This window comes from Mycteria americana, chromosome 1 (genome assembly GCF_035582795.1).
Source record: "Mycteria americana isolate JAX WOST 10 ecotype Jacksonville Zoo and Gardens chromosome 1, USCA_MyAme_1.0, whole genome shotgun sequence".
In the NCBI taxonomy this organism is placed as follows: Eukaryota; Metazoa; Chordata; class Aves; order Ciconiiformes; family Ciconiidae; genus Mycteria; species Mycteria americana.
The window spans coordinates 8,037,841-8,060,196 of record NC_134365.1 but is presented as its reverse complement, the minus strand read 5'-3'; the positions used below and the strand labels follow the sequence as shown (position 1 = coordinate 8,060,196).

General features: G+C 44.5%; 1 protein-coding gene across 5 annotated transcripts in view; it reads left to right on the top strand.

Annotated features, from left to right (window-relative positions):
- Positions 1-22,356, top strand: part of FRMD4A (FERM domain containing 4A) — a 211,694-nt gene that overhangs the window by 130,772 nt on the left and 58,566 nt on the right. For all 5 annotated transcript variants that reach the window (XM_075526407.1, XM_075526317.1, XM_075526495.1 and 2 more), the window contains exons 6-8: positions 4,722-4,778; positions 7,373-7,395; positions 15,138-15,221. In XM_075526407.1, coding sequence (XP_075382522.1) covers positions 4,722-4,778; positions 7,373-7,395; positions 15,138-15,221 — 164 coding nt within the window. The remainder of the gene's footprint in view (positions 1-4,721; positions 4,779-7,372; positions 7,396-15,137; positions 15,222-22,356) is intronic.

Genomic DNA, 22,356 nt, shown 5'->3' with positions numbered 1-22,356 from the left:
TAACTCGTGGTTGGTAGGAGGGAATCTACAGCTGCTAAAATGATAAACCGGCTTGTATTTAGAAGGAAATGTCTAGTTTTGTGCTAAAAAAAAACCGGTGGAGAAGCTGTTGGGGCCCGCTGTGGGCTGAGTGGATGTCGTTAGCGGTTCCTGCCCGAAGAGGGCGGCAGTGGCCGCGCGGGCTGCGGCGCGGGCGCCATCTTCTGGGCTAGGCGGCGGGGGAGCGGGAGCGTGTGCGGGGGGACGAGCCTGAGAGAGAGTAAGTGTGTGTGTCTGTGAGAGTGTAGGTGTGTGAGAGAGTGTGGAAGGAAAGTGTGAGAGTGCGTGAGGTTGTGTGAGTGCGAGAGTGGGGTAGGCATGGGGGGGCTGAGCGTGTGAGGGGGGTGTGACTATAACTGTGAGAGTTTGTGCGTCTGTGAGTGTGTGTTGGGGATGCATATGACTACCTGTGTGTGACAGTGTGACTGAGCGTTTGTGGGCCAAGGAGAGTGAGCATGTGGGTGTATGGGGGGCGGGGAGGGGTGTCTGTGGGTGTGTACTGAAGGCCACCTTGTACAGGAACAAGCCGTGCATGGAGAAATGGGGTTTTTTGTACCAGAAATAGCCCTGCCTGGTAGGCCATTGAAAACACCAGCCTGCTGTCACCGGCACTATAACTCAGAGCTGCCCCTTGCAAGGCAATCTGTGTGCCAGGGACAAGGGCATCCTGGCACGGCCTCCACTCCCCGGCCAGAGTGCCTGCGCCTGAGCTGCGAAGCTGATCCTTCTGATGCCACAAGCTGACCATACAAGCAAAAGGGCAGGGTCCAGCAAATGAAGCAGGCCCAGAACCTGCTGAGGTGGAGGCTGGCTGTGCGCAGACTCGGCCCAGTAGGCTGGATGGGTGGCTGGCCTGTGTGGGACTGGGAGAGGTTTTTCAGCAGCTGGGATTCCCTGGGAGGATCCCTCCTACCTCCCTCTGTGCTGGCAGAGGCCATTCCCGGTGACTCACCTCCATCTGCCAGGGAGGAAGTGGTAGGAAAAGACAGCTGTAGTCAGAGAGTGATTGTACCACCATCCCACAGCTCTCAGCAGGTTTGTGACCTGCTAAGCCACCTAGCTTACACCAAATCTGGAGCCTCGTTTCCTGACATCTGCATGTCCTAAAATGCAGGGACTAACTTTGCATCTCCTAAAATGCAGGGTAGAAGCCAGAAAATGCCTTTTTTCCAGTGCCCAGGAAAGAGGCAGGGCTGCTGAGCTGAGCTGTGCAGAGCTTTGCTGTCTGGCAAGGCTGCAATTAGATGTGCTTAGTCAGCCCTCTCCAGCAACAAGCTCAGTGAGCATCACATTTTAGTTCCTGGGGAAAGTTCCTTTTTGGAATATTGCCAGGAAAAGCTTACACTGTTGTTCTTTTTTTGGAGAAAGCTTAATAAGAAGAAGAGGGAAAAAAAAAATCAAAAAGAGTGCCTACAGATCTAGGTTGGTCTATTTTAGTCTGACCTCTCCTGAAACCATTACTTTGCACATTCGAGCTGACTGTCATCTCCATCCAAAAATAGCCCTGCTGGATTGCCAGTCTCCCATGCGGGTCCTTCCCCATTTGACTTCCAGCCACAGTAAGCTGTGCTGTGCTAGTAAAAAAGGCGCTAAATTTGAAAGTTGGGTGCAAAGTCTCTGCTAAGACTCAGGGCGAGCACCCAGCCAGCATGCCTGGAGGATTCCTCTAGGTGTAGAAAGGGGGATTCAGTGTCTAAGCACAGCTAGCACTTGTCATCCCTGCAGCTAGCAGGGGGTGTTGCATGTTCCCAAACCTTGAAAGCTTCCTTCTTGCACCAAAAGTTTCTTCATCGGACTTCCCACGGATGGCTTCACCCCAAGCTTCCCTGCAGCGTGGAAAGACCATATTGTGTATGATATAACTGTAGTTTATAATGCTATGCTAGCCCCTCAGACCTTGCCCTGTCGATTCTCCAGACACACACCCTCAAATGTCCCCATGCACAGGGCTGCTCAATTTAGGAAAGAAGATGACTGTGGCCTGTTTAGTTTGGGGCTGCTGGTCCCCTGGGTGGCCAGTTGGCTCTGCGTTGGCTGCTGTACTCCTCTGGCTGTGCCCATGGCTCCTCCTCACCCACCCTGTTGTATAATGAGACATTCATGGACCCACACACCAAAACCCTCGCACAGGACCAGCAAGCCACTGTTGCCCAGAAGGGCCAAGCCACATTTGTACTACCAAATGAGACAGGGCTTGGCATCGGGCACTGTCCCTTGATCAGTCAGGCTGTTTAATTACTAGCACGTTCTGGCACAGGTTTTGGCTTGTGCCAGCTAGCCCTGTCCCAGGCATTGCTTGGGCACTGTTCAAGGATGAGCACCTGTTCCCAAGAGGCAATACAGCGGAGGTAACGCCAGCTGGGACCGGGGGAGGGAGGAAGAGTGTTTAGTCATGAGCTATGCTGTGCCACGTACCCTTAGGGCCAGAGAATGGGCTCTGGCCAACTTTACCTGCTAGTACAGACGTGCCATAACATCGACATGTGGTTGCAGAGGCTGGTTTGTCCGTACGATGCCTGGTGCTTCAAAATGGGCGGAAGACCAGGCACTCTGGTGCTACTCCGCATCGCCCCTTGCTATAGGATATGCCTGACTGCCACAGCCGGGCCCTGCCTGCAGCTGAATCGACATCTTGCACCAGTCGCTTCCCTTGGCATATGCACGTCATTAGTGCAGGTGCCTGAGTGAATCAGGCAGTTTAGCTGAACGGGGGAAGGTGTGTTTATTGCCCGTAGCAGAGCTGGTCTTCACTCCCCAAGGAGTTGTTATGAAGGAGGTGAAGGAAGTGCTTATTTTAAAAAGCTGGCACTGGTGAAAGCCAAGGACACCTGGATCTTATCCTCTGTTTTGTTCCCTTTGTTTTTGATTTTGCCAGAGACAAGCCAACGCAGCGATTGTGGCTTGTAAATGAGGTGTGGCCATGACTTGGCTGGAGCACGGATCACAGCAGTGATCTATATTTAGATCACTCATTTCTTGCCAGATGAAGTAAAATATTAAAAACAGCAGCTTAAATAAATACAACAGAAAAGCCACCACAGGAGCAAGCTGAACAGTGACCCAGTTTACATGGTCACATACATAGGAGACAACGTAGGAGTTCTAGTTGCAGAATAGAGGCCTAAACAGTATCTCAGTAAAAGCCTACTGTCTTCCCAAAAGCAGGGATCAGAGACTCGAGGAGAGCACACTTGGCCACAAGATTAATGCTCGTGCCTCCCATCCCAAGCATCTTTGATGCCGGGTCTGCATACCACACATTCAGACAGAGCAGAGCCTGGACCCCTTGGTTCTGTGACTATCTCCGGCACAGCAGAAGGACCCTGAGAGGATCTCATGGGACCATCAGTGTCCTTCATGTGACCATGGTGTCCGAGCAGAACACTCACAATTTCACCTGACCCTCTGCTAGTTTTGGCTGGGATAGAGTTAATTTTCTTCACAGTAGCTAGTATTGGGCTCTGTTTTGGACTTGTGCTGGAAACCGTGTTGATAACACAGGGATGTATTTCTTACTGCTGAGCAGTGCTTACACAGAGTCAAGGCCTTTTCTGCTTCTCACCCCACCCCACCAGCGAGTAGGCTGGGGGTGCACAAGGAGTTGGGAGGGGACACGGCTGGGACAGCTGACCCCAGCTGACCAAAGGGACATTCCACACCATATGGCGTCATGCTCAGCATAGAAACCTGGGGGAAGAAGAAGGAAGGGGGGGACGTTCGGAGTGATGGTGTTTGTCTTCCCAAGTCACCGTTACACATGATAGAGCCCTGCTTTCCTGGAGATGGCTGAACACCTGCCTGCCCATGGGAAGGAGTGAATGAATTCCTTGTTTTGCTTTGCTTGTGTGTGCGGCTTTTGCTTTCCCTATTAAACTGTTTTTATCTCAACCCAAGAGTTTTCTCACTTTTACCCTTCTGATTCTCTCCCCCATCCTCTCAGGGGGGAGTGAGCGAGCGGCTGTGTGGTGCTTAGTTGCCAGCTGGGGTTAAACCACGACACCCTCCAAGATTGGTTTCATTGAGGGCTGGATCCTATAGAATGGAGCAGTGAAGATCTACCAAAAGATTTGCTGTCACAGCTCATTCTCAAAGCACCCTCAGCCCCAGTGCTCATGGGGATGAAAGGGCCGAAACCAGAGCTCCCATCCTGCAAGAGGGAATATGGCTCTTTTTCCTGTGAGTTTAACCTGGGCAAGGGCCAGAGGAGTTCTGCGGGGGCTTTGACACAACCTCAGTGAAGACAAATTTTCTCATTTCCTTGCTTCTGTGAGCCAAGGACAAGGTTGTGTTCCCCTGAAGCATGGGTGACATTTGGGGGAGAAAAAAATGTATTTCCCAGACTAACTTTCACTAAATCACACAAGAAAACAAAAATGACTCTGATCCTCCCCCCTCCACCTGCCTTCTCCTCCCTCCTCTCCAGGAATCCCCTCATGCCACATCCACTTATGCTTCATTTACCAAGCCATTATGATGAATATTTGGCTTTCTCCACATCTGAGTGGGCAGGTTCTCCTTCACTTTGGTCTCCAGGAGCACAGGGAATGCTTTGAAGCCTAGCCAGGGGAGAAAACTGGCACCGCATGCTTCACCGTGCAGTAGCCAGGAGATGCATGTCCTTCTTGCAGGAGCTCAAACTGACTCAACTCTCTTTTTCTTTCTTGTTTTCTTCACCTTTCAAGGAGCTCATTGAGGTTGACAGTGAAGTGGTCTTTGAACTGGCTGCATACATCTTGCAGGTAAGCACCTGCCTTCTCTCGCTTCGTGCTTTTTCGTGTTGCATTAAATCTCTTGACTTGCCAAATCCAAAATGGCTGTACAGAAGTGCAAGGGTTCACCCACTTGCAGGAGAAAGATGTCTTTACACAGTTTTCATCATTTATACCAATGCAAAGTAGGTACAGAAGGCTCTCAAACCAGACCTCTCCATGCATGGAGCAGATTCCACTGCCCAACATTTTCCATACATAAATGCATATTATGTTTGTACCAACACAGATATCCAAGACCCTGGGGTATGATGTAAAGCCAGAGAAAATCTAAGTGATGAGTGCAATTTCCTAGGTGAAATCCATATACAATGGGTTCTTCTCCAGTGCATTTGTTTACTTGCATTTGTTTTCCCAGTGGAGCTTGGCCCTCTGATGATCTCCATAAGCTTCTATATATGCAACTGTCTGTATTCTCCAAGGTGGGCAGAAGGGCTTAAAGATTTTCCAAAAAACTTCTCCAGAAAAAAAATTGTCTTTTAAAGTTCTGCTTTTCAGGAAGAGGGAAACGGTCAGAGAGCAAATTACCAGCAGCACTTGGTAAATCTCTGGTTCCCAAAGAGGAATCTTTTCAGGGTAGCGGAGGTGTTTTTTCTGAAAGATCTCTTTTTAGGAACATGACTGTGGGAACAGCTCAGAGATAATTGTCAGATGATCCTTGTTCTCCTTTCGTACAGTGTAGTTTTCATTTTTTTTCCCATCAGCCATGAAGCTATGAGGAGCCACGTGAGCAGAGAAGCCAGCTCATCAGACTGCACTAATAAATAACAATGCATTGCACTTCTATAGCACTTTCCATGTCAAAGAAGCAATTAATGCGTAGGGATTTGAATCTTCATTAAAATCGTTTTATGTAACAAAAATGGAGCAAGAGAGTCAGGATGGGGGACTCAATTAAAAGGACATTATAGAAATTGCATATTGGCTGTTGGGGGAATACACATCAAACAACAGGCTCATTGTGAGAAGCAGCAATAGGGTTATGAATCTATTGTCTGCTCATCCTAATGAACAACTTGAGCACTTAGTAATTGTACAGCCAGATCCAGATCTGCCACTTTAACCCGTGTTACTGTGATTGTTTCTCATCACAAATACAGGATGTTACGTGTATTCCTGTAGTAGTTTGATGTGCAACTTAATGAAAACAGTCAAAACAAGCCACACCTCTGCAGTCTGTAACCAGAAATTACTACAACCCATGTTTGTGACAGGATCCAAACAAAACAAGAGGGATCATACCGCATTTTGTTCTACTTCTCACTGCAGCATTTAGGTCAAAGAACTGAAGTATGGAGACTCTACCCTACAAAATTATTTTTTAAATTCAGTATGCTCATCCCTGTGCAGGTCAGGGCATATCCTTTGGGTTTTGCTCTGTGTTGAACTATAATCATGATATGCTCGAGGACTCCTTCCTATGAACCAGAGGAGAGTTTGCCTGCCCTTCAGTTCACTCAGAGGGAAATAGGAAGATAGTAAAGGACTGTCAGAACTCAAGAGATTTAGTCTGCAGCCATATTTCAAATTGTTATGTTACCAGAACAAATTAAAGTACCATCAAAGCTGTGAACTTTACCCCAGCCTCAGGACTGAAGCACCACTGGATGTGGGCTGACAGGTTTTGCGGGTGGATGGACGGATGTAAAGACAAAAGACCTGAATGCAAAACCCGGTCCTCTTGGCAGTGGAAGCTCCCTCACTGCACAAATTACATTATTGCACTGTGCTTTCTGTGTAGCTGACAGCAAATGAGGTGCTTTAGCATGCATCATATGAAATGCATATTGCCTATGGAAAATGCAAAATGCATATTACATCCATTGAGGAGGGGACTCACCAGATTTTGAGGGTTCGCCAGATATGCAGTTACACTCAGGTACTAATCTAACTACTGGAGTGGAACATTACCCAGCCCTTTAACATCAGGCTGTGATGGTAATAAATAGAAATATCTAGATATATAAGTAAGGGAGCTAAATAACCTTCCTACTACTACAAATAATACTACAAATACCCCCAAATATACCCCCAAAAAGTATTTGGGGGAATACTACAAATTCCCCCAAACACCCAGCAAGGAATTAAAGAAACCTGTGTCTTGCATCCCCTTGGAAGCTGACAGTGAGCTAGCTTTTTGAAAGTCTAGTTACTAAAAAATAACCAGCATATGTGTAAAAAGAGTCAGGGGAGTTGCAATCTCAGAGTCTGCAAAGTCACTGAGACTTCTGAGATCTTCTAGTAATGTAGCATCCACTTTGACCAAAAAATTACTTATTTACTAGCATTATTTCCTGCAGCTTTTTGGGTATCCACTAGTAGAATGTGGAATCATCTGGCCCTGTATTAGGCAAACCTTTTGTTTGTTAATCTGCCCAGCTCACTGCATGTATCATGGCACTTGACATTAGATACTGGTTCCAAAAAAATACATGAGGAATCAATTACAACAGGAAATTGCTGCTAAATTAATTTTGCAAATGGAAAATCTTGAACAGCCATTTTCTTAATTTTTTTTTCTATTTTTAATGATATATTTTTAATTTTTCTTCCTCATTTTACAGGAGGCAAAGGGAGATTTTTCAAGGTAGGTGAACTTAAAAGTTTTTGCCATTGTGTGCTCTGAGAATGAATCTAGTAAAATTACTGTGTGAGCGATGCGACTCAGTTGTAGCTGTGTAGCATTGCTAACATATATATTGTGTTTCTTGAAATAATTTCTTCACAAAACAACAGCCTTTGACCAGAGCATGCCTTGCAAACAGCATTGTTTGTGACTTTGTTGTTGACAAATCTCTTTATATGCCCATGAAGTTCAGGAAATAGACTAGTCTTCGGAAGGAAATTACTAAGGAAATTACTTTACAATCACTGTTATATCACAGATCCAGCCACAGGCAACATTAAAATTCCATCACTAATTGATATTTCAGCTTGAATTTGGACAGAGTTGTCATAATTATAATGATTATGAGAATGGTTGGTTTTATTGAATTTCTGCTATCCCTTGAGCCAAACCTTCAGACTTGCTGTAAGAAATTCAAAGAGGTGACTGTGCTCGGTGTTTCAGGAGACTGTTAATGAAATGCCCAAGAATTTTCATTTAAGTTGACAGTATCTGTCAGTTACACATTAGTAGCAACCAAAGGTCAGATGGCTGTTTGATGCCTCGTGAGAAACATGAAAGTTCTTCATCTGAAGCCCAGGAGAACTGTCTATACTAAAAAATTCACATCTTCCTTATATTACTTTTGCTGACCTGAACGTGAGTTCAGCTGGAGGATCACAATATCCATTGAACTTAGTTTCAGAGAAGAAAACAAAGTGTGAATGGGCAGTGAGGATGAACTGCCAGATGAGCCTAAAGAGGTGTCTTAATTTTGTCAGCATTGAGATACACTGAGAGAAGACTGTAATGGTACTCTGTGCTGTGAATAACGCTGTGAATAACAGGCAGGTTCCACCTTCTGGTGGACTGGGACTTCTAGCCAGCTAAAATTGAGACAAATCAGTGAAAAGGAACAGTACATTCCAAATATTGCCTACCCATCATGGAATCTGAGATGACATAAGGTAACCCTTGCTAAAAGGAAGTTTAAGTTCTGCCTTATCATTTCTCAAAACCTTCATCAACTTGCAAAATCCTGACATGCATGTGACCACAGAAACACAAGCCCAGTCTTGTTTCATTTTTCAGTTCCACCCAATTTAGAATAACTCAGCTATCAGCAGTGTTTATTTAGGGGGCACTGGAGTACATGTGGTTCTTTTACTTTTCAGTCTGGTTTTCCATGCACTGCCAAGTGCTCAGCCCAGACGAGCTGGACCAAGCAGAGTTTTGCCATTCAAACCTGCGATAAACCACATCTTCCACTGGTTTTGCTATGAAGAACAATATTTAATGTTTCTCAGAATTTCTTGGACATGACGAAAACACACCCAGAAAGTGTACATTCAGACTACGAAACACTGAGTAGAATGGAATCAGATGGCTCGCAGTAATAGGACTGAAAGCATTTTATCTTCAAGTATCTGTTTCCAGACCAGAAGTGGAAACAGCTGGTGGGAAGCATCCATCTGCTAAAAGCTGTTTGATGTCCCTTGTAAAAGGAATGGTTGAGTTTATCACAGTGCATTTCTCTAGGCCACAGAGAAAGGAGGAATATTCTCTGATAGCATGGAAGATACCTCAACACATGGTGTTAACTGCTTCCTCCACATCAGTGTGGCAGTCATCACCATCCCCATTAAAACAGTTAGCTCTTAGTCTTTTCCACCTGTGGATGACAATGGTTTGAAGTGGAAGAGGGAATCCTTACATCCAAGTCAGGCAGAGAAGTGGTGTCATAACAGCAACTTGCTGACACTGCCAGGGATCTTAATTTATAAATGGGCTTTGGTGGCAAAGCAATCTACCATATTAGTGGAGTTTAAAGCCTATTCTTGGAGGAAGGTAGAAGGATCCTACCCTGACCCTCTGTGGTCTAGGAGAAGACTTAGCATCTCCAGGGATGCCTGTCCAGCAGCTCCCCTCTAATGTGCACTGACATGGGTTTACGTGCTGGGTGAGATCCAGGTGCTACTGAAGTCAACATGAGGTCATTGTGGTCAAGATTTTGCCTGCTGAGATTTGTGGTTATTCATATCAGCAGTGTAAAATCTGGGAGGCAAATCAAGCCTGGGGCCAGCCAGAGGAACTGCAGATGGAGACAAATGTTCTGACGTCTCTTAGGGCTGAATTTAGCTTCAGTGTTTGAAGTTAGTTGATGTTGAAATGCTGTTTAAAATAAAAGTGGCTACTCTTTGAAACAGAGAAGCTCTGCAGTTGTGAATGTCTTGCTGCTGAGATTTAAAGATAATATGTTGTGCATGGCAGCATACATTGCGTGAAGGCTGAACTCTTGAACTCCCGCTTTGTTTTTGAAGAAATAAGATAATTCTAAAGGGTTGCATGCTTGGAACGCAGATTGCAGATTTCCCACACCTGTCCTGTCTACTGCCACCATCAGATTTATAGCCTGTGAGACTACAAGTTTCTCTTTGGCCCTGATCCAGAAAAGTTCATAAGCACTGGCTCATTTGTAGTGATGGGAGAATTGCTGTTCCCCATGGAGCCGTCCTATGAGTCACTGCCAATCACCTCAGGTGCTGGGATAGTCAATGCCAAATTGTCACAATTTCAGCTGCGGGTTGGCACCTGCCCATGGTGGTCAGAGCGTGATTACTTCCAAACCCCACTGCACCCGGGTGGTGGATCGTAAGGAGCCAGTTCAGGACTCCTGAGTGCAGTTGCAAGTCTGCTTTTTGGGCCTCATGGGAGCTCAAAAACCAGAACTGATCTTACAAACCCTAGCAGTCAGTTTTCTACCTCTGTGAACTGCTGCATCTCCAATGACAGCAGCTCCCACTGCTGCTTTTGAGGGAATAATCCCATGCCTCAGAATAATGACTGTGCTCATAGTACTCCTCTTTCCTTTCCCCAAAAGGGGCTTATGTGCCATTTCAAACACATGTTCTCCATCCTTTGGTAGGGCATCATCATGCATGAGTCTCTTATCACTGATTCTTGCCACCTTGGAGTACTGCCTAACTCAGGCATCACAGTGACTGCCCAGTGTTTGGTAAGCCTGGAGAGCACATAGTCCAAGTCACCCTTATCTGTCTTGAACTAAGATGCCACAATAGCCCTGACAGATCAGTTTGGCACCCATAGCGAGCAATTTGACTAAGCCCTTTTCCATTTCTAATGTGTGTTTCATTTCAAAAACAAGCCCATCAGAAACCCTGAGCTCCTGAACCCATTTAGATCAACTAAGAAAAGTATTTCTCAGTGTTTGCTGCAAGTGGCCTGGTCCTACTCAGTGTTTTGCAAGCAGAGTTGTGCAAAGGGCACATCTCTTAGTTGATACAGATTTAGGCAGAGTGAGGTTTAAAATAGAAAGTTATTCTCCTTAAGAAGTTCCTAGTCCTCTGCATTAAAGGAGAATGGTTTTAATGTTATTCAAAAGAATCCCCAAATGCTTCAGCTGACAAGACTAAAAAAAGTTTACATTTAGGCTGGTATATACCACTGAATTTAGGACAATTGAGTATCCCTGTTCAGCTGATTCTCAGGTTGAATAGGACACTTAAGATTTGATCTGTGCTTTTTCGTATTAGTTACAAAAATTTTGACTTCAAAGGCACAGAATCACATGTATAAAGCTCCAAAACTAGTATCCTGCAGACAGAAGTAAAGGTTATTAAGTCAAGCTAATCTTTTTACTAACAGGGAGCTGAATCACACTTGGTTGGCAGAGTGTGGGCAGGACAAATTTCAGTTCCTTAGATGAACACAAGTCCTACAGGTGTGACCCTCTTTAGGCCTACATAAAGGAAGGAAACAGTGTGCCCTGGCTAATTTTGGGGGGAGCATCACATATTGTTGAAATAGTTGAGATTTTTCCTCTAAATTAATCCTACTGGATTTAGAGTCCAGTCTGGCATTGACCAAAATCTTTGGGAAACTCACATTGACTCACATTCGGTTTTAAATGTTCAGAATCCAGCTCTTCAACCTTAAACAGCATCTATGTCAAAGCAGCTGGAAATAACATATACTGATCATTTGTCCCTCAGTTTGGGGAGTGGAAAGAAAAAATAAAACCTAAGTAAAACAAAATCCTGAACTGTTGCAGCTAGTTCCTCAGACAGGCTCTCATTGCTAGATTTCTTCCAGTTAAGCAATATGAGACATTTCGAGTGAACTCCAAGTACCTCCTAGCACCATATGAAAGAGTAACAAGGGAGGAAAGTAAACGGCCAGTTTCCTGTTAAGCAGAATTTCACAATAATTTCAACGTTTGGAGAGATGGTAATCTACCACAGTTTCAGGCTTACTTTTCTTTCTGTGTAACCAAGTGACATTTAACCAATTAGAATTTATTAAGGGGTTACAAAACCCAGGCTGCATTCTTGCAACCTTATGGAGAAGATCCTAAACACTGTATTTCAAACGGTACCGTTTAGTCCGAGAATATCAGACTCTACATTTCCTTTTGCATTCAACAGAATGAATTACCATGCTGAGAAGAGTTGATAACTTTAACCTGCAGTTTTGTTTTCTTACTGATCATTGTTATTACACATGCTGGAAAATGTATGGATTTCCTGAGACAACTGCATATGTAATCTTGCTCAAAATTATTGCAGCCAGTTTGCAAAAACTTGTTTTTCACAAAATGCTTATGAAGTGGGTAGGTAGGCCTTTTACCCCCATGTGCAGACAGAAATACTGAGATGTGGTGACTAATTTATTTGGCCAGGACTCATTAAACAGGAAGCACCAGAACTAAGAGCAGAACTCAGGAGTTTTGTTTTCTAGGTCCATTCTCCAGTCATTCGACTTTATTTCTGGATATCTAACCAGCTTTCAGGATCCCATGCAGATGGCTTTTCCAGTTCAGTTTTCATATTGTTATTCAGTCTTTTAAATATTATAATTTCCACCATAGTGCAGGAATGAAGTAGTCTGTAGGACACAGAGAAAGTGTGGAGCCTTTCCCCTATATATTAATAAATCTATATCAAAGGCACCCTTCCATATATAACAACCCTGGAGGTTGGACACTTCCGAATATAAAAGAAGTGCAGCACAAGTGACCAGATTAAACAAACGCTTTCTAAACACCGTAATAAAATAAACACACTGAGATATTTCACTAGAAAGAGTGGGAAAGGCAGTAAGTACAAAACCACTTGTGATCCTGCTGGAAACATTTTAAAAATTAAGGGGTTTGGTGTTTTAAAAGGAGCCAAGAGGAAAGTGACCTCATGGCCACTAGTTCAAATGCAACCTGAGTCATTATTTTTTTCCTTTTTCTTGATTTGACATCCTTTTGGGAGTCTAAATTCATTTGTCTTGAGAGGAGTCTTGCCAGAAGACCTAGTGAATATATGGACCTCAGAATGAAATACCTTTTTGTTCCTGGAAGTGATTACCTGAAATACATTTGGCGCTTTGAAGTTGTGAGGCACTACTTTTACGGTATTTTCTAGGTACTGAGCAGAAATGCTAATCCCATCCAACAACATCACTAAGAATGTCTTTTTCCCTGATTCTTAAAAGACTTTTTATCACAGTGGAAGCAAGCTTTGCTCCTCACTGACAGAAAAGATAGAGCTGAGTGGTGTTAGCTCTTTCTTTTATGGGAGCCATTACTGGTTCAGGCTTTTTCCCAGACTCTCAAAGATAGTTAGTCACCTCTAATCTTGCCCTATTTGACAGTTCTGGGCTCCGAAAGTCCCTGTTTGGAAATTACTCCCTGTCTTCCCAGAAAAGTTTTGGAAATTTCTCAACTTCCTTCTGTGAGCAGCCAGCCTCACAAAATCTTCACTTGAGGGCAGTGACTGCTGCTTGTGCTCTGATTGTGCTGGGTTCTATTTTTTTTTTCCCCAGTTTCTTTCAAGATGTCAAAAACTCAGTAACAGCTGAGTATGCACATTCTGTGGAGGAGACGTCTCTGGGCAGACCCAGTAAACTCTGTAAACAGCAACAGCTTGTTTTCTAGGCTGTCAGTCACAGAGCAGAGCGGCCAGATCAGCAGATAACACGGAACAGAGCAGCTTCTTGTTCAGACTTGTGCAGATATTTACCTGCCATGGAAGAAAAAATCTGAATAGTTTTTGAGCATTTGCACTTACAAAGGAAGATCTATCTGATGGTCAAATGACCATGAGATTTAGGCAGGAGTGGGTGTTCAAACACTGTTTGTCAAGAGTCATTTGACTTGGCATATGAGGTACTACTGAGTGGTTTTCTATGTGCTCAGCATGGAAGTGGTTGCCTTAGTCATTTCTTCTAAATGCTGTTCCACACACCTTCACTCTGCAAAATTTGAACCTAATTGAGACTTGGGCACCTCTGTTATAGATTTGTCTTGACTAGAAGATGTGGTCCTGATTTAAAACTACTTAATTGATTGTCAGGGAACTACCATGATAATAAATGCCTGTAGACATACCCAAAATGCCTGCTCCAGGATTTATGTTAATGGTTTACCCTATGGCTCAACCTAGCAATTAACCTGCAAACTCCAATTAAGGCAAACCCACCTAGGTCTCGGGCAGAGCCTGCTGCTGGGATGTGCAAATGGAGAAATGCTGTGGGAAGATTTTTATGGCAACTGAAGCAGTATCATGTCTCTACAAGCCACCATACAGACTGTCCCAGAGACAAGAACAAAACTCAGGGTGACCTGGCACGTCCAAGGGCTCCTTGGGCCTTTAGCAGATGTTAGGATGGCTTGTCTACAGCTGGGGATGCCAAAACTACCTGTCTGCCTGGTTAACGGCCCTACTGCCCTACAGGAGAAGCCAGTGGGCTGGGAAATCTGGAGCTCTGGAAGAGGTATCTCTCTCCACAGCTCCAGGACAGCCCCACTTTTTGGCAGGATAAAGGGCAGGGTACAAGAAGGCAGGAAAAAACTGCTATTAAGAAGTAAGCCAATAAACATTAATTCTTTGGCACTCCTCAGTGTCCTGTCTGGCCGTCTTGGCTGTGTATTTCTACGATTTTAAAAGTAACAGCAACACTGCCTTCCTTCCCAAGCCTTTGAGGGATTTTTTTTCATGTGCACACAATTCCTTGTGTATTTAAAAGTGGGAAGGGAGGCATTTGGGGTTTGTAGGAGAAAATCCCATGGTTTCATTTCGTCTGCAAGAATCTGCCTCCCATTTCATGAGCTCTCCGTGCTCACTGGTGTGCAGTGATGCTACTCCAGCTGGCCAGTGTGGCAACTAGAGGTCACAGGGAGGAGAATGTTAGCCAAGTGGTTGGGCCTGGTCCCACAGAGGGTTTTGTGTAGCAGGACACAAATTCAAGCTGGAGTCTTATCTGTGAAGATGATGTGCAAAGGCCAGGTCACTGGGGCAAGAGGCTAAGAGCAACCTGTAATGCTAAGAAAGCAAATCATTAATTTTTGCAGCAGGTTGTAAGGCATTAAATAAAGGTGCTTTATTGCAGCTGAAAGCATCACTTTTTCTCTCTATGAACATGTCCATGGGACTCTCCTCAATGAAATGTGACATGGCAGCTTTTGTGTCCAGTCACTGGTAGGAAGTGCTTCAACATAACCATCTGGGAGAGCTTCTCTCCAATTTTGATAATAGAGGAAAAAGTTAACTGGGCTGCCATAAAACAAATAAAGAGAGAAGAAAAAGGAAACCTCCATGCCTTTTGTTAAGGAGGAACAGATGTAGAGCTGTAGCAGCCTGCCAGCTAGGTCAGGTCATATCAAATATTGTGGTTGTTTTCTTGTAGCCTGATCCTCCTTTTGAACTCTCTTTCAGCAATGAAGTTGTAAGGAATGAATTAAAGAAGCTGCCAGCCCTTCCAACACCAGCGCTGAAGGAGCATCCTTCTCTCGCTTACTGGTAACGTATCATTCTGCTGAGCAGCTCTGCAGTGTCTTATGCAGGACCTGGCTCTGGCAATAAGTGATCTGAGAGTGGAACTGGGATGCAGGGATTCTTGCCTTCTAGCTCTGGGTCTGCCACTGACTCGTTGCATGATTCAACACAAGTAGAGCTATCACTCTGAGCCTCAGTTTCCCCATCTGCCAAATGGCTGCAGTAATATCTGGCCAGAAAATTCACTGTAAATGTGCAAGTGCCCTGATGAAATCAAGAGGCTTAATGTGCCATTTCCTTTCCCAGCACTTTGCATCTGTGCAAAGAGTTTTCCCAATTTGAAATGTCAAATGTTTTGTACTGCTCTGTTATTTTTGAGTGATTGAGCTTCATCTTGCAAGTCCTCTCTGTATGTCACAGCTGTACTAAAAGGGACGCATTTCTCCTTTTAAATGAACTAGGTGATGTTTGGAGGTGGAGGCTTGTGAGCTCTGTCTTTATTGCACTGAAAATTAAATCCAGGGTAGGAGCAGGGTCACAATTAAATTTCATATGCCCCACACATAGATTCTTTGTGCCACCCTGCCTATCCCTTTTATCTGTGCAAATAGGAAAGAATTTGGGGAAAGACTATTCATTAATGGGGAGATGCTTTCACTTGATTTTCTGTTTGTTCTTCTTTCATGTTTGTCTTTAAAGCATTAGACTATAAGCCTGGAGGTGGGAGTGAACTTCTTTATCTGCTACTCATTTAATTTCGGCATCTTGGTAATCTGAGGATGGCACAGGAAAACAAATCAGTTTGTAGTTTATTATCTCAGTTCTTCCCTTTGCCAGGAAGGGCATCCACTTTTCCTAGCATGGCTACAATACCAGAATTAGCTGTACCGAGTGTCAAGCCGTAGGTAAGCTAGTCCGTAAGGTCTCCTAATCACTTTCTGAGCACATCAGGAGAGACTCTTGAGTCCCCACCCGAGGTTAGGAATACTGACACAAAAGCTGTCAATCACAATCTCCTGGTGTTTCTGTCTAGGAACCAAACTAAATCTTTATGAAAAATTGATAAATGTAGGATGCCATTTCACTGGAAGCAGCATGGTCTCCCTCTTTGGAGCATCTCTCTCCTTTTTCGACAAACTAATCCACACATTAAAAAGCAGTGCATTTCCAGCCGGGTCAGTGGCCTGGTCTGACTGGCAGACTGGTAGCTTAAGCTAAAAGCCGCCACGAGAGGAGTGGTGGGAACAAGTAGCCATGAAGGGAAGGCAAATCTGACTCTTCAGGAGCAACATCGACTGAAGTCTTATTAAAGTGCCTTTGCTTCAGTTGGCTGTGATGGTATCTGTACACAGGAAACCCAGGCTGCCTGTCAGGCCCCATCTGCCCATCAGGATCTGTCTGCCCCCACTGTCAGCAAGTTTTAGTCAACATACCCATGTTAAGGACTTCTGCTGGGAAATCTCAGTGAGGTCTGGGACTGCCTCTATCCAAAAGCCACTCTCCTTGGGTTTGGGCTATGTTGAGTCACCTGAAGCAAGAAAAGCCATGTAAAAATCTCATGCTCAGAATGCAAGTATTTACAGTTATACGCAAGGTACAGCACTTCTTGCAGCTATACTTAGTTTTGTGGGAGTTCTCATGTGACTGAGAACAGGTCGCAGGTTGGGAAGCTGGTTGTTTCCAATGGGGTAATAAAACTGGTGGCTACAGTCCTGTGACTCCCTTGTGATTTCCCTTCAGTAACCAGGTCTCAGAGACCTCTTACACATCAGTAGTTCATTATTTTTTAATGGGGGCTTTTTCATAAACACCCTCTGAAACGCTGAATGCTCTCAAGAAGAGGCTGCTGGTCAATCAGACGAAAAGCCTCTGAAGTACAGATCAAACTTCAGTGATCTAAGAGGGCAGATTTTTAAAACTGTGTTTTCTGACACTTCTGCATCTCATGCAGATTACATACTGGATACAAATTTCATCCTCTTCTTTTCTGTGTGCAATCAGTTTTATGCTGCAGTTCTTCAGCATTAGCACAAAGCAGTAACAAGTGAATTTCCAGCTCTGGAAAGAAACATTTAAAACATTAGGGGTAGGATGGGTAATTGCTCTAGTTAGTTTAAAACAAACAAACAAAAGAACCCTGTGCTACATTTGTATAGGCTGAAATGGACTAAGAGGCAATAAAATGGATAATCAAGTAAATACTATGATACCTTCAGCAAGATACTATGATAGATCTGCATGAAATAATATAACATTTCCATCACACACCATGAAAAAGCATCACCTGTTGCTTCTATCAAATGTAGTAAGACCAGTGGGATGAGTCCTGCATTCTTAGATGCAGCGAGGGCTGAATCAGCAGAGTTTGGTGCCTCCAGCCTTCATGGAGTCTCCTGGTTGCACACCCTTGCTCATGCTTTTCCCTTCACTGTAACCTCTTCTTGGATGTTTGTAGACATTCATAACAAAGATGAAGGTTTTAGTTTTTATATCATCAAGTTTTTGTTTCAAGCTCTCTACAGATTAAAAAGAATCAGTTGCACATCTTGTTCTCAAGCAGCTCTTAGCATCACTGATTACTGGTGAAGCAAGAAGGAGTTTTGGGGTTTTTTTTCTTTTAAATGAAAGCTGAGCTTCTGGTCCTCCCACACAGTCCAGAAACTGGGGCCCTGAGTTTTGATTTCTCTTGCCCATGCATGGAAACAACTGACAGTATTTATTATTTTAGACACAAAACTAATCACAATGAGACAGGAGAGAGTCTGTGTTAGTTCACAGCACTCCTTTCCAGCCTTTGTCATTGCATTTTATCTCAATTCAGATCCTTGCCAGTAAGAATGCAAGGAGGACATGCAATGGTACAAAAGTGCGTGCTAGAATGGGATTTTCAACAGACCAGGAGGAAGATAGACTTCTCCCAGGTTCCAACAGGCTTTGAATGCAAGCTTGGTTTTAGCAACCTAAAGCATCAGCATTGTCAGAAAATTCACCTGTGAAAATATCAGCTGAAAATCACTATTTAGTATCTCTAATACAACACAGACCTGAGGCTCTGATCCTGCTCCTGGTCCCTTTGGCCCAAGAGATGCTCTGCTGGCTTCAGTGGGACAGCGTATGACTGCAAATGCAGACATTAGTAAGTTCAAGCATATAATCAAGATGGACAAAGGTTAGAAACAGAACAACAGTAAGGCAGAGCAATGAGTGGACAGCTATTTAAAACAGCTCAGTGTGCTGGGAGGAGAGGGGGAAACAATTACCTTTGAAAATCTGGATCTGATGATGAGAAACTCTGGCCCTGCATTTGCTTGCAAGTTGTCTGCTGTCCAGTTCTGTAAGCTGCTGGGACAGGAAGGATTTCTCGGTAGTTCTAAAGATCTTTATCAGAGTTGCCTGCTGCAGGATATCATCCATGTACTAATTTTTGCAGCTTTGGGGGGAATGTTTTATGAGCTGGCAAACAGACAGTAGTGCTTTGGCAGCCTCCGTGTCTCCACATTAGTTAAGCATCCTCTGTCAGCCCTGCATTATGAATGAGTTTCTGTGTCACTGACACAGCAACAAGCCAGAGCAGGGGGAGAGGAGACGTCAGCTGGTGGTCCAGGCAGTGTCCCAGCACTCTCCCAGCTGTCAATAGCAGCATGGCAGCCACTCAGAGATGAACAGCTGAAACGATAGGGGAGAATGTTTATAAGCTCTGCTAATGCTCCTTCTGACCCATGAATGATTTTGCTTGTTTTCCCTGGCACATGCTGGGCTTACCCCTCTGTCCCAGAGCTGGAGGCAGAAAGTGACCTCTGTTCTGGATGATCCTTCTTGCGCAGGGAATGAAAAGGAAGTTCAAAGAACTGTTAGAGGAGCGACTGTCACACAGCTGGGGTGGGATTCATCTGACCAGGAACATTTCTTCAGTGTAGGTCTCTCCATCTGAGCTAGGTGCCCTCAGCTCTCTTTGCTGTCAGAATGAATTGTGTTCTGGAGTATCTGTTTCTTTCCCCAAAGTGTGACTAGCTCAGTGTTGTAGAAAGGTGAAAGGCAGCAAATCCCACTTTTAAATATTCATGGCTCCATTGATAATTCAGGCTTTATTTTTTTTGTCCAAAAGTAGAAACAAGGATGATACTTATCTGGCACTTAACATCTGTAGACCTCAAAGCATTATACAATGGAAAGGAAGATCATCAGTATCCTAGTGAGGCAATGGAGGTATAGAGAGTGTTGCCTGCATTTGTTTGGAGAACTGGGTAGAGCCTGGACTATCCCACATCTTTTAGTATGGGTTGAGAACATAACTTCATTCATCCCACTGTTCAGGAAGGCTCCCTGACATCTAATCTGTCCTTTTGAAGGAAATGGGCCATCGATTGGCTTCCCTACCCAAGGGATATCATCTGGGAACATATCCATTATTTTATAGTAATCATTTGTAAGAAAGCAGAGCACATCCGGAATTACATTAGGTAATCATGCTGCAGGTACATCTAATTCTTTCCTTGAATTCATCAATATGAGAGCTTGATCTGTACAATAAACTGCATGGAGTGGAAACCAAAGCTAAAAGCATTTTCCACTGGAGAAACTCCATTGTTTTCTGAGAAGTCACTCCTGGTTTGTTCCTGTCTGAGACAGAGAGGAATTGCATCCACATGTAATCATGGTTTTAAGAGGCAATTTCAAAGGGCTGTAAGCCCTCTCTGTCTATCTTTTTTATTAAGAATGATGGTTTTTGGAGATCTTCCAGTACTGAACGCTCATGTAATTCAGTTATTGCTCCAAAAGTAATCCTGTTTATGATAATCATGGCAGGAGACCCAGGCTCTGCCTTCATGTGCACGCCCATAACATCTGTGGTACTTGCTTGAATCAGTGGGCTGAATATGGTTTCATAGCTGTTGAATTTACAGTTTACAGATCATTTTCTAAGCATTAAAATTATTCTGAGGGATTTGATGGGAGAGCTGGACCATTCCTTTACCCATGTAATTGGTCACTGACTCAGTCAGCACCCTGTACCCACTGTGGCGTGCTGGTGGGACGTCACTTCACCTTGCCCCAATAAGAGCCCTCTTACTTTTGCAAGTGACTTTCAGGGGAAGTCACTTGGCGAGTGAGTAAGAAAAGCAGTTACTCTCAGACAAATTACAGGCTTGTGGGGGAACAGCTGGCCCTGCTGACAATCCAACAGACCGTCTACTTTGAATTGTTCTGTGCTGTCTACACTGGTGTTTCTGGTCCTCTCCCTTCCTCCCCGCATTACCAGGGATGCATGCACAGTCCTCAGCTCCCCTGTGCCAGGCCCCACACCCCATCTGTGCACAGCAAGTCTTGTTTGTCATGTCATAGTGCAGTTTGTCGTCCTTGTCATGTCACAGAACAGGACATCCTGTGTGTGATGTCACAGCAGGCTCTGTGTGGCCTCTGCCTGTGGCATCACTGAGGGCATTATGAAGGCTGTGCCCAGCAGGGGCAGAGGAACTTCTTTCTAAAAGAGAGTCTGGCTCCACACAGATCTCTCTGGCATAAGGATGCATATAGGTAAGGCAGCAATGAGAAGACACAGTCGTGTTAGCAGGGCTGGTGAAACGCTTTGCTTTTTCCACAAAAGTCCCTGTGGGCATCTCTAAGCAGTTGCAGTGAGGTCATCTACCAGACCATCCCACACTGCTGTGCTCCTTCACATCGTCTAGCAGTAGAAATCGCTTCAGTTCTGCCTGGGGAAGGATTACTGCATGGTGGACAACTGTGTGGCTGCCTTTATAGGTCCCATTAGGGGCCCCAGCTGGACCTAGAAAATGCAGGGAGGGAGGAATGCCAGTTCACATTGGCCTAAACCGCATGCAGCGTGATGGCATTAGATAGACACTTGGAACTACTGGAAGCTTATGCAGTGCCAGGTGGGGAGGGCACAAAGGTGGCATAAAGGTAGTTTAGGATTCCTTCCTCTTGGACTGGCAAGGTCTGTACAGTATCTTGAGGGGACTCACCAGATTCCTTATCCTTGGTGTCGCAACATAAAGAGCAAGAGATTGAGTTTAAACCTGAGGACTTGAGTATTCTGTCATGCCAATGTAACAAATCTGGTCCTGTGGGCATTACATTGCTGGAAGTTAGAGAAGAACCAAAGTCAGACCAGTCTGAAAGTACCAGGCTTGGAGGCTGTGATGACTTGCATGGCTGTACATTGAAAGGAATGCTATTGAAATCAAAGGAGAACGCTGTGAACCTTTGAAAGGAGATCATTGGCTTATATTTTGCTACGCTGCGACCTTGCTAGCACAGCTGGTTGTATGCATCAAATAGCTGTTTCTGTGCTCTCCTGCTACCCATTCACTGGAGAAAAAGGAATGAGATTATTTAAAAGTGAATTTACAGATGTCTCTCAGTCTGTCATTTGGGTCATGCTGATCTGCTCTTGGATGCTGCATCTCTACCATATATAGGTGAATGTCTCAACATGCATTTATCAAACACACCCAGAACTGTTCTCTGACACAGATGCCTACTGGTGTGGAACAGCATCCATCTATACCATGAAACTGTCTTAGTCTGCAAAGCAGTGTTGGGAATGGGCCCTGGCCTATGCTAACTCCCAGTGCATAGCCAGGAGTTGCCTGGGGGAATGCTAGTATAACCAAAAAGTATACAAAGGCACATCAGTACTTTAACAGTAAAGGGACCCAACTTTGAGTGCCTTGGAAACACTCCCTGCCACTGTTTAACCTGCTGTTATAGACATTGCCTCTGTGTACACTAGGAATTTAACTCCTTGCTGAGAGAGATTTCTCCAGAGTACTTCCACTAGTGCTCCTGTACATGGTTTTGTGCAGTTGCAGTGAGGAGTAATCTGTGAGGCTTAGGGCTATTACTGGCCACCAATTTCTCTGAAAGCTTTGCAAAGCTAGCTTTGCTAGCTTTCAGAGGCATTTGGTGGGCTTGGAAAGAAGTTGCACCAGCTAGGGCAAAGCAGATCTTGAGCAGCTCCAACACACATCTGTTTGTATCTGTAATATCATGGGCATCATTTGTAGATAAGGAAAGTAATGCAGAGAGGGAAAAGTTTGTACACATAGATACCTTGTTTATGAGTAAAAAAGGTTCTTACAGAAAGCCAACTCCTAGAAAACCATTTTTATTCTCAGTCTGTGAGTCCTCCTTGTTT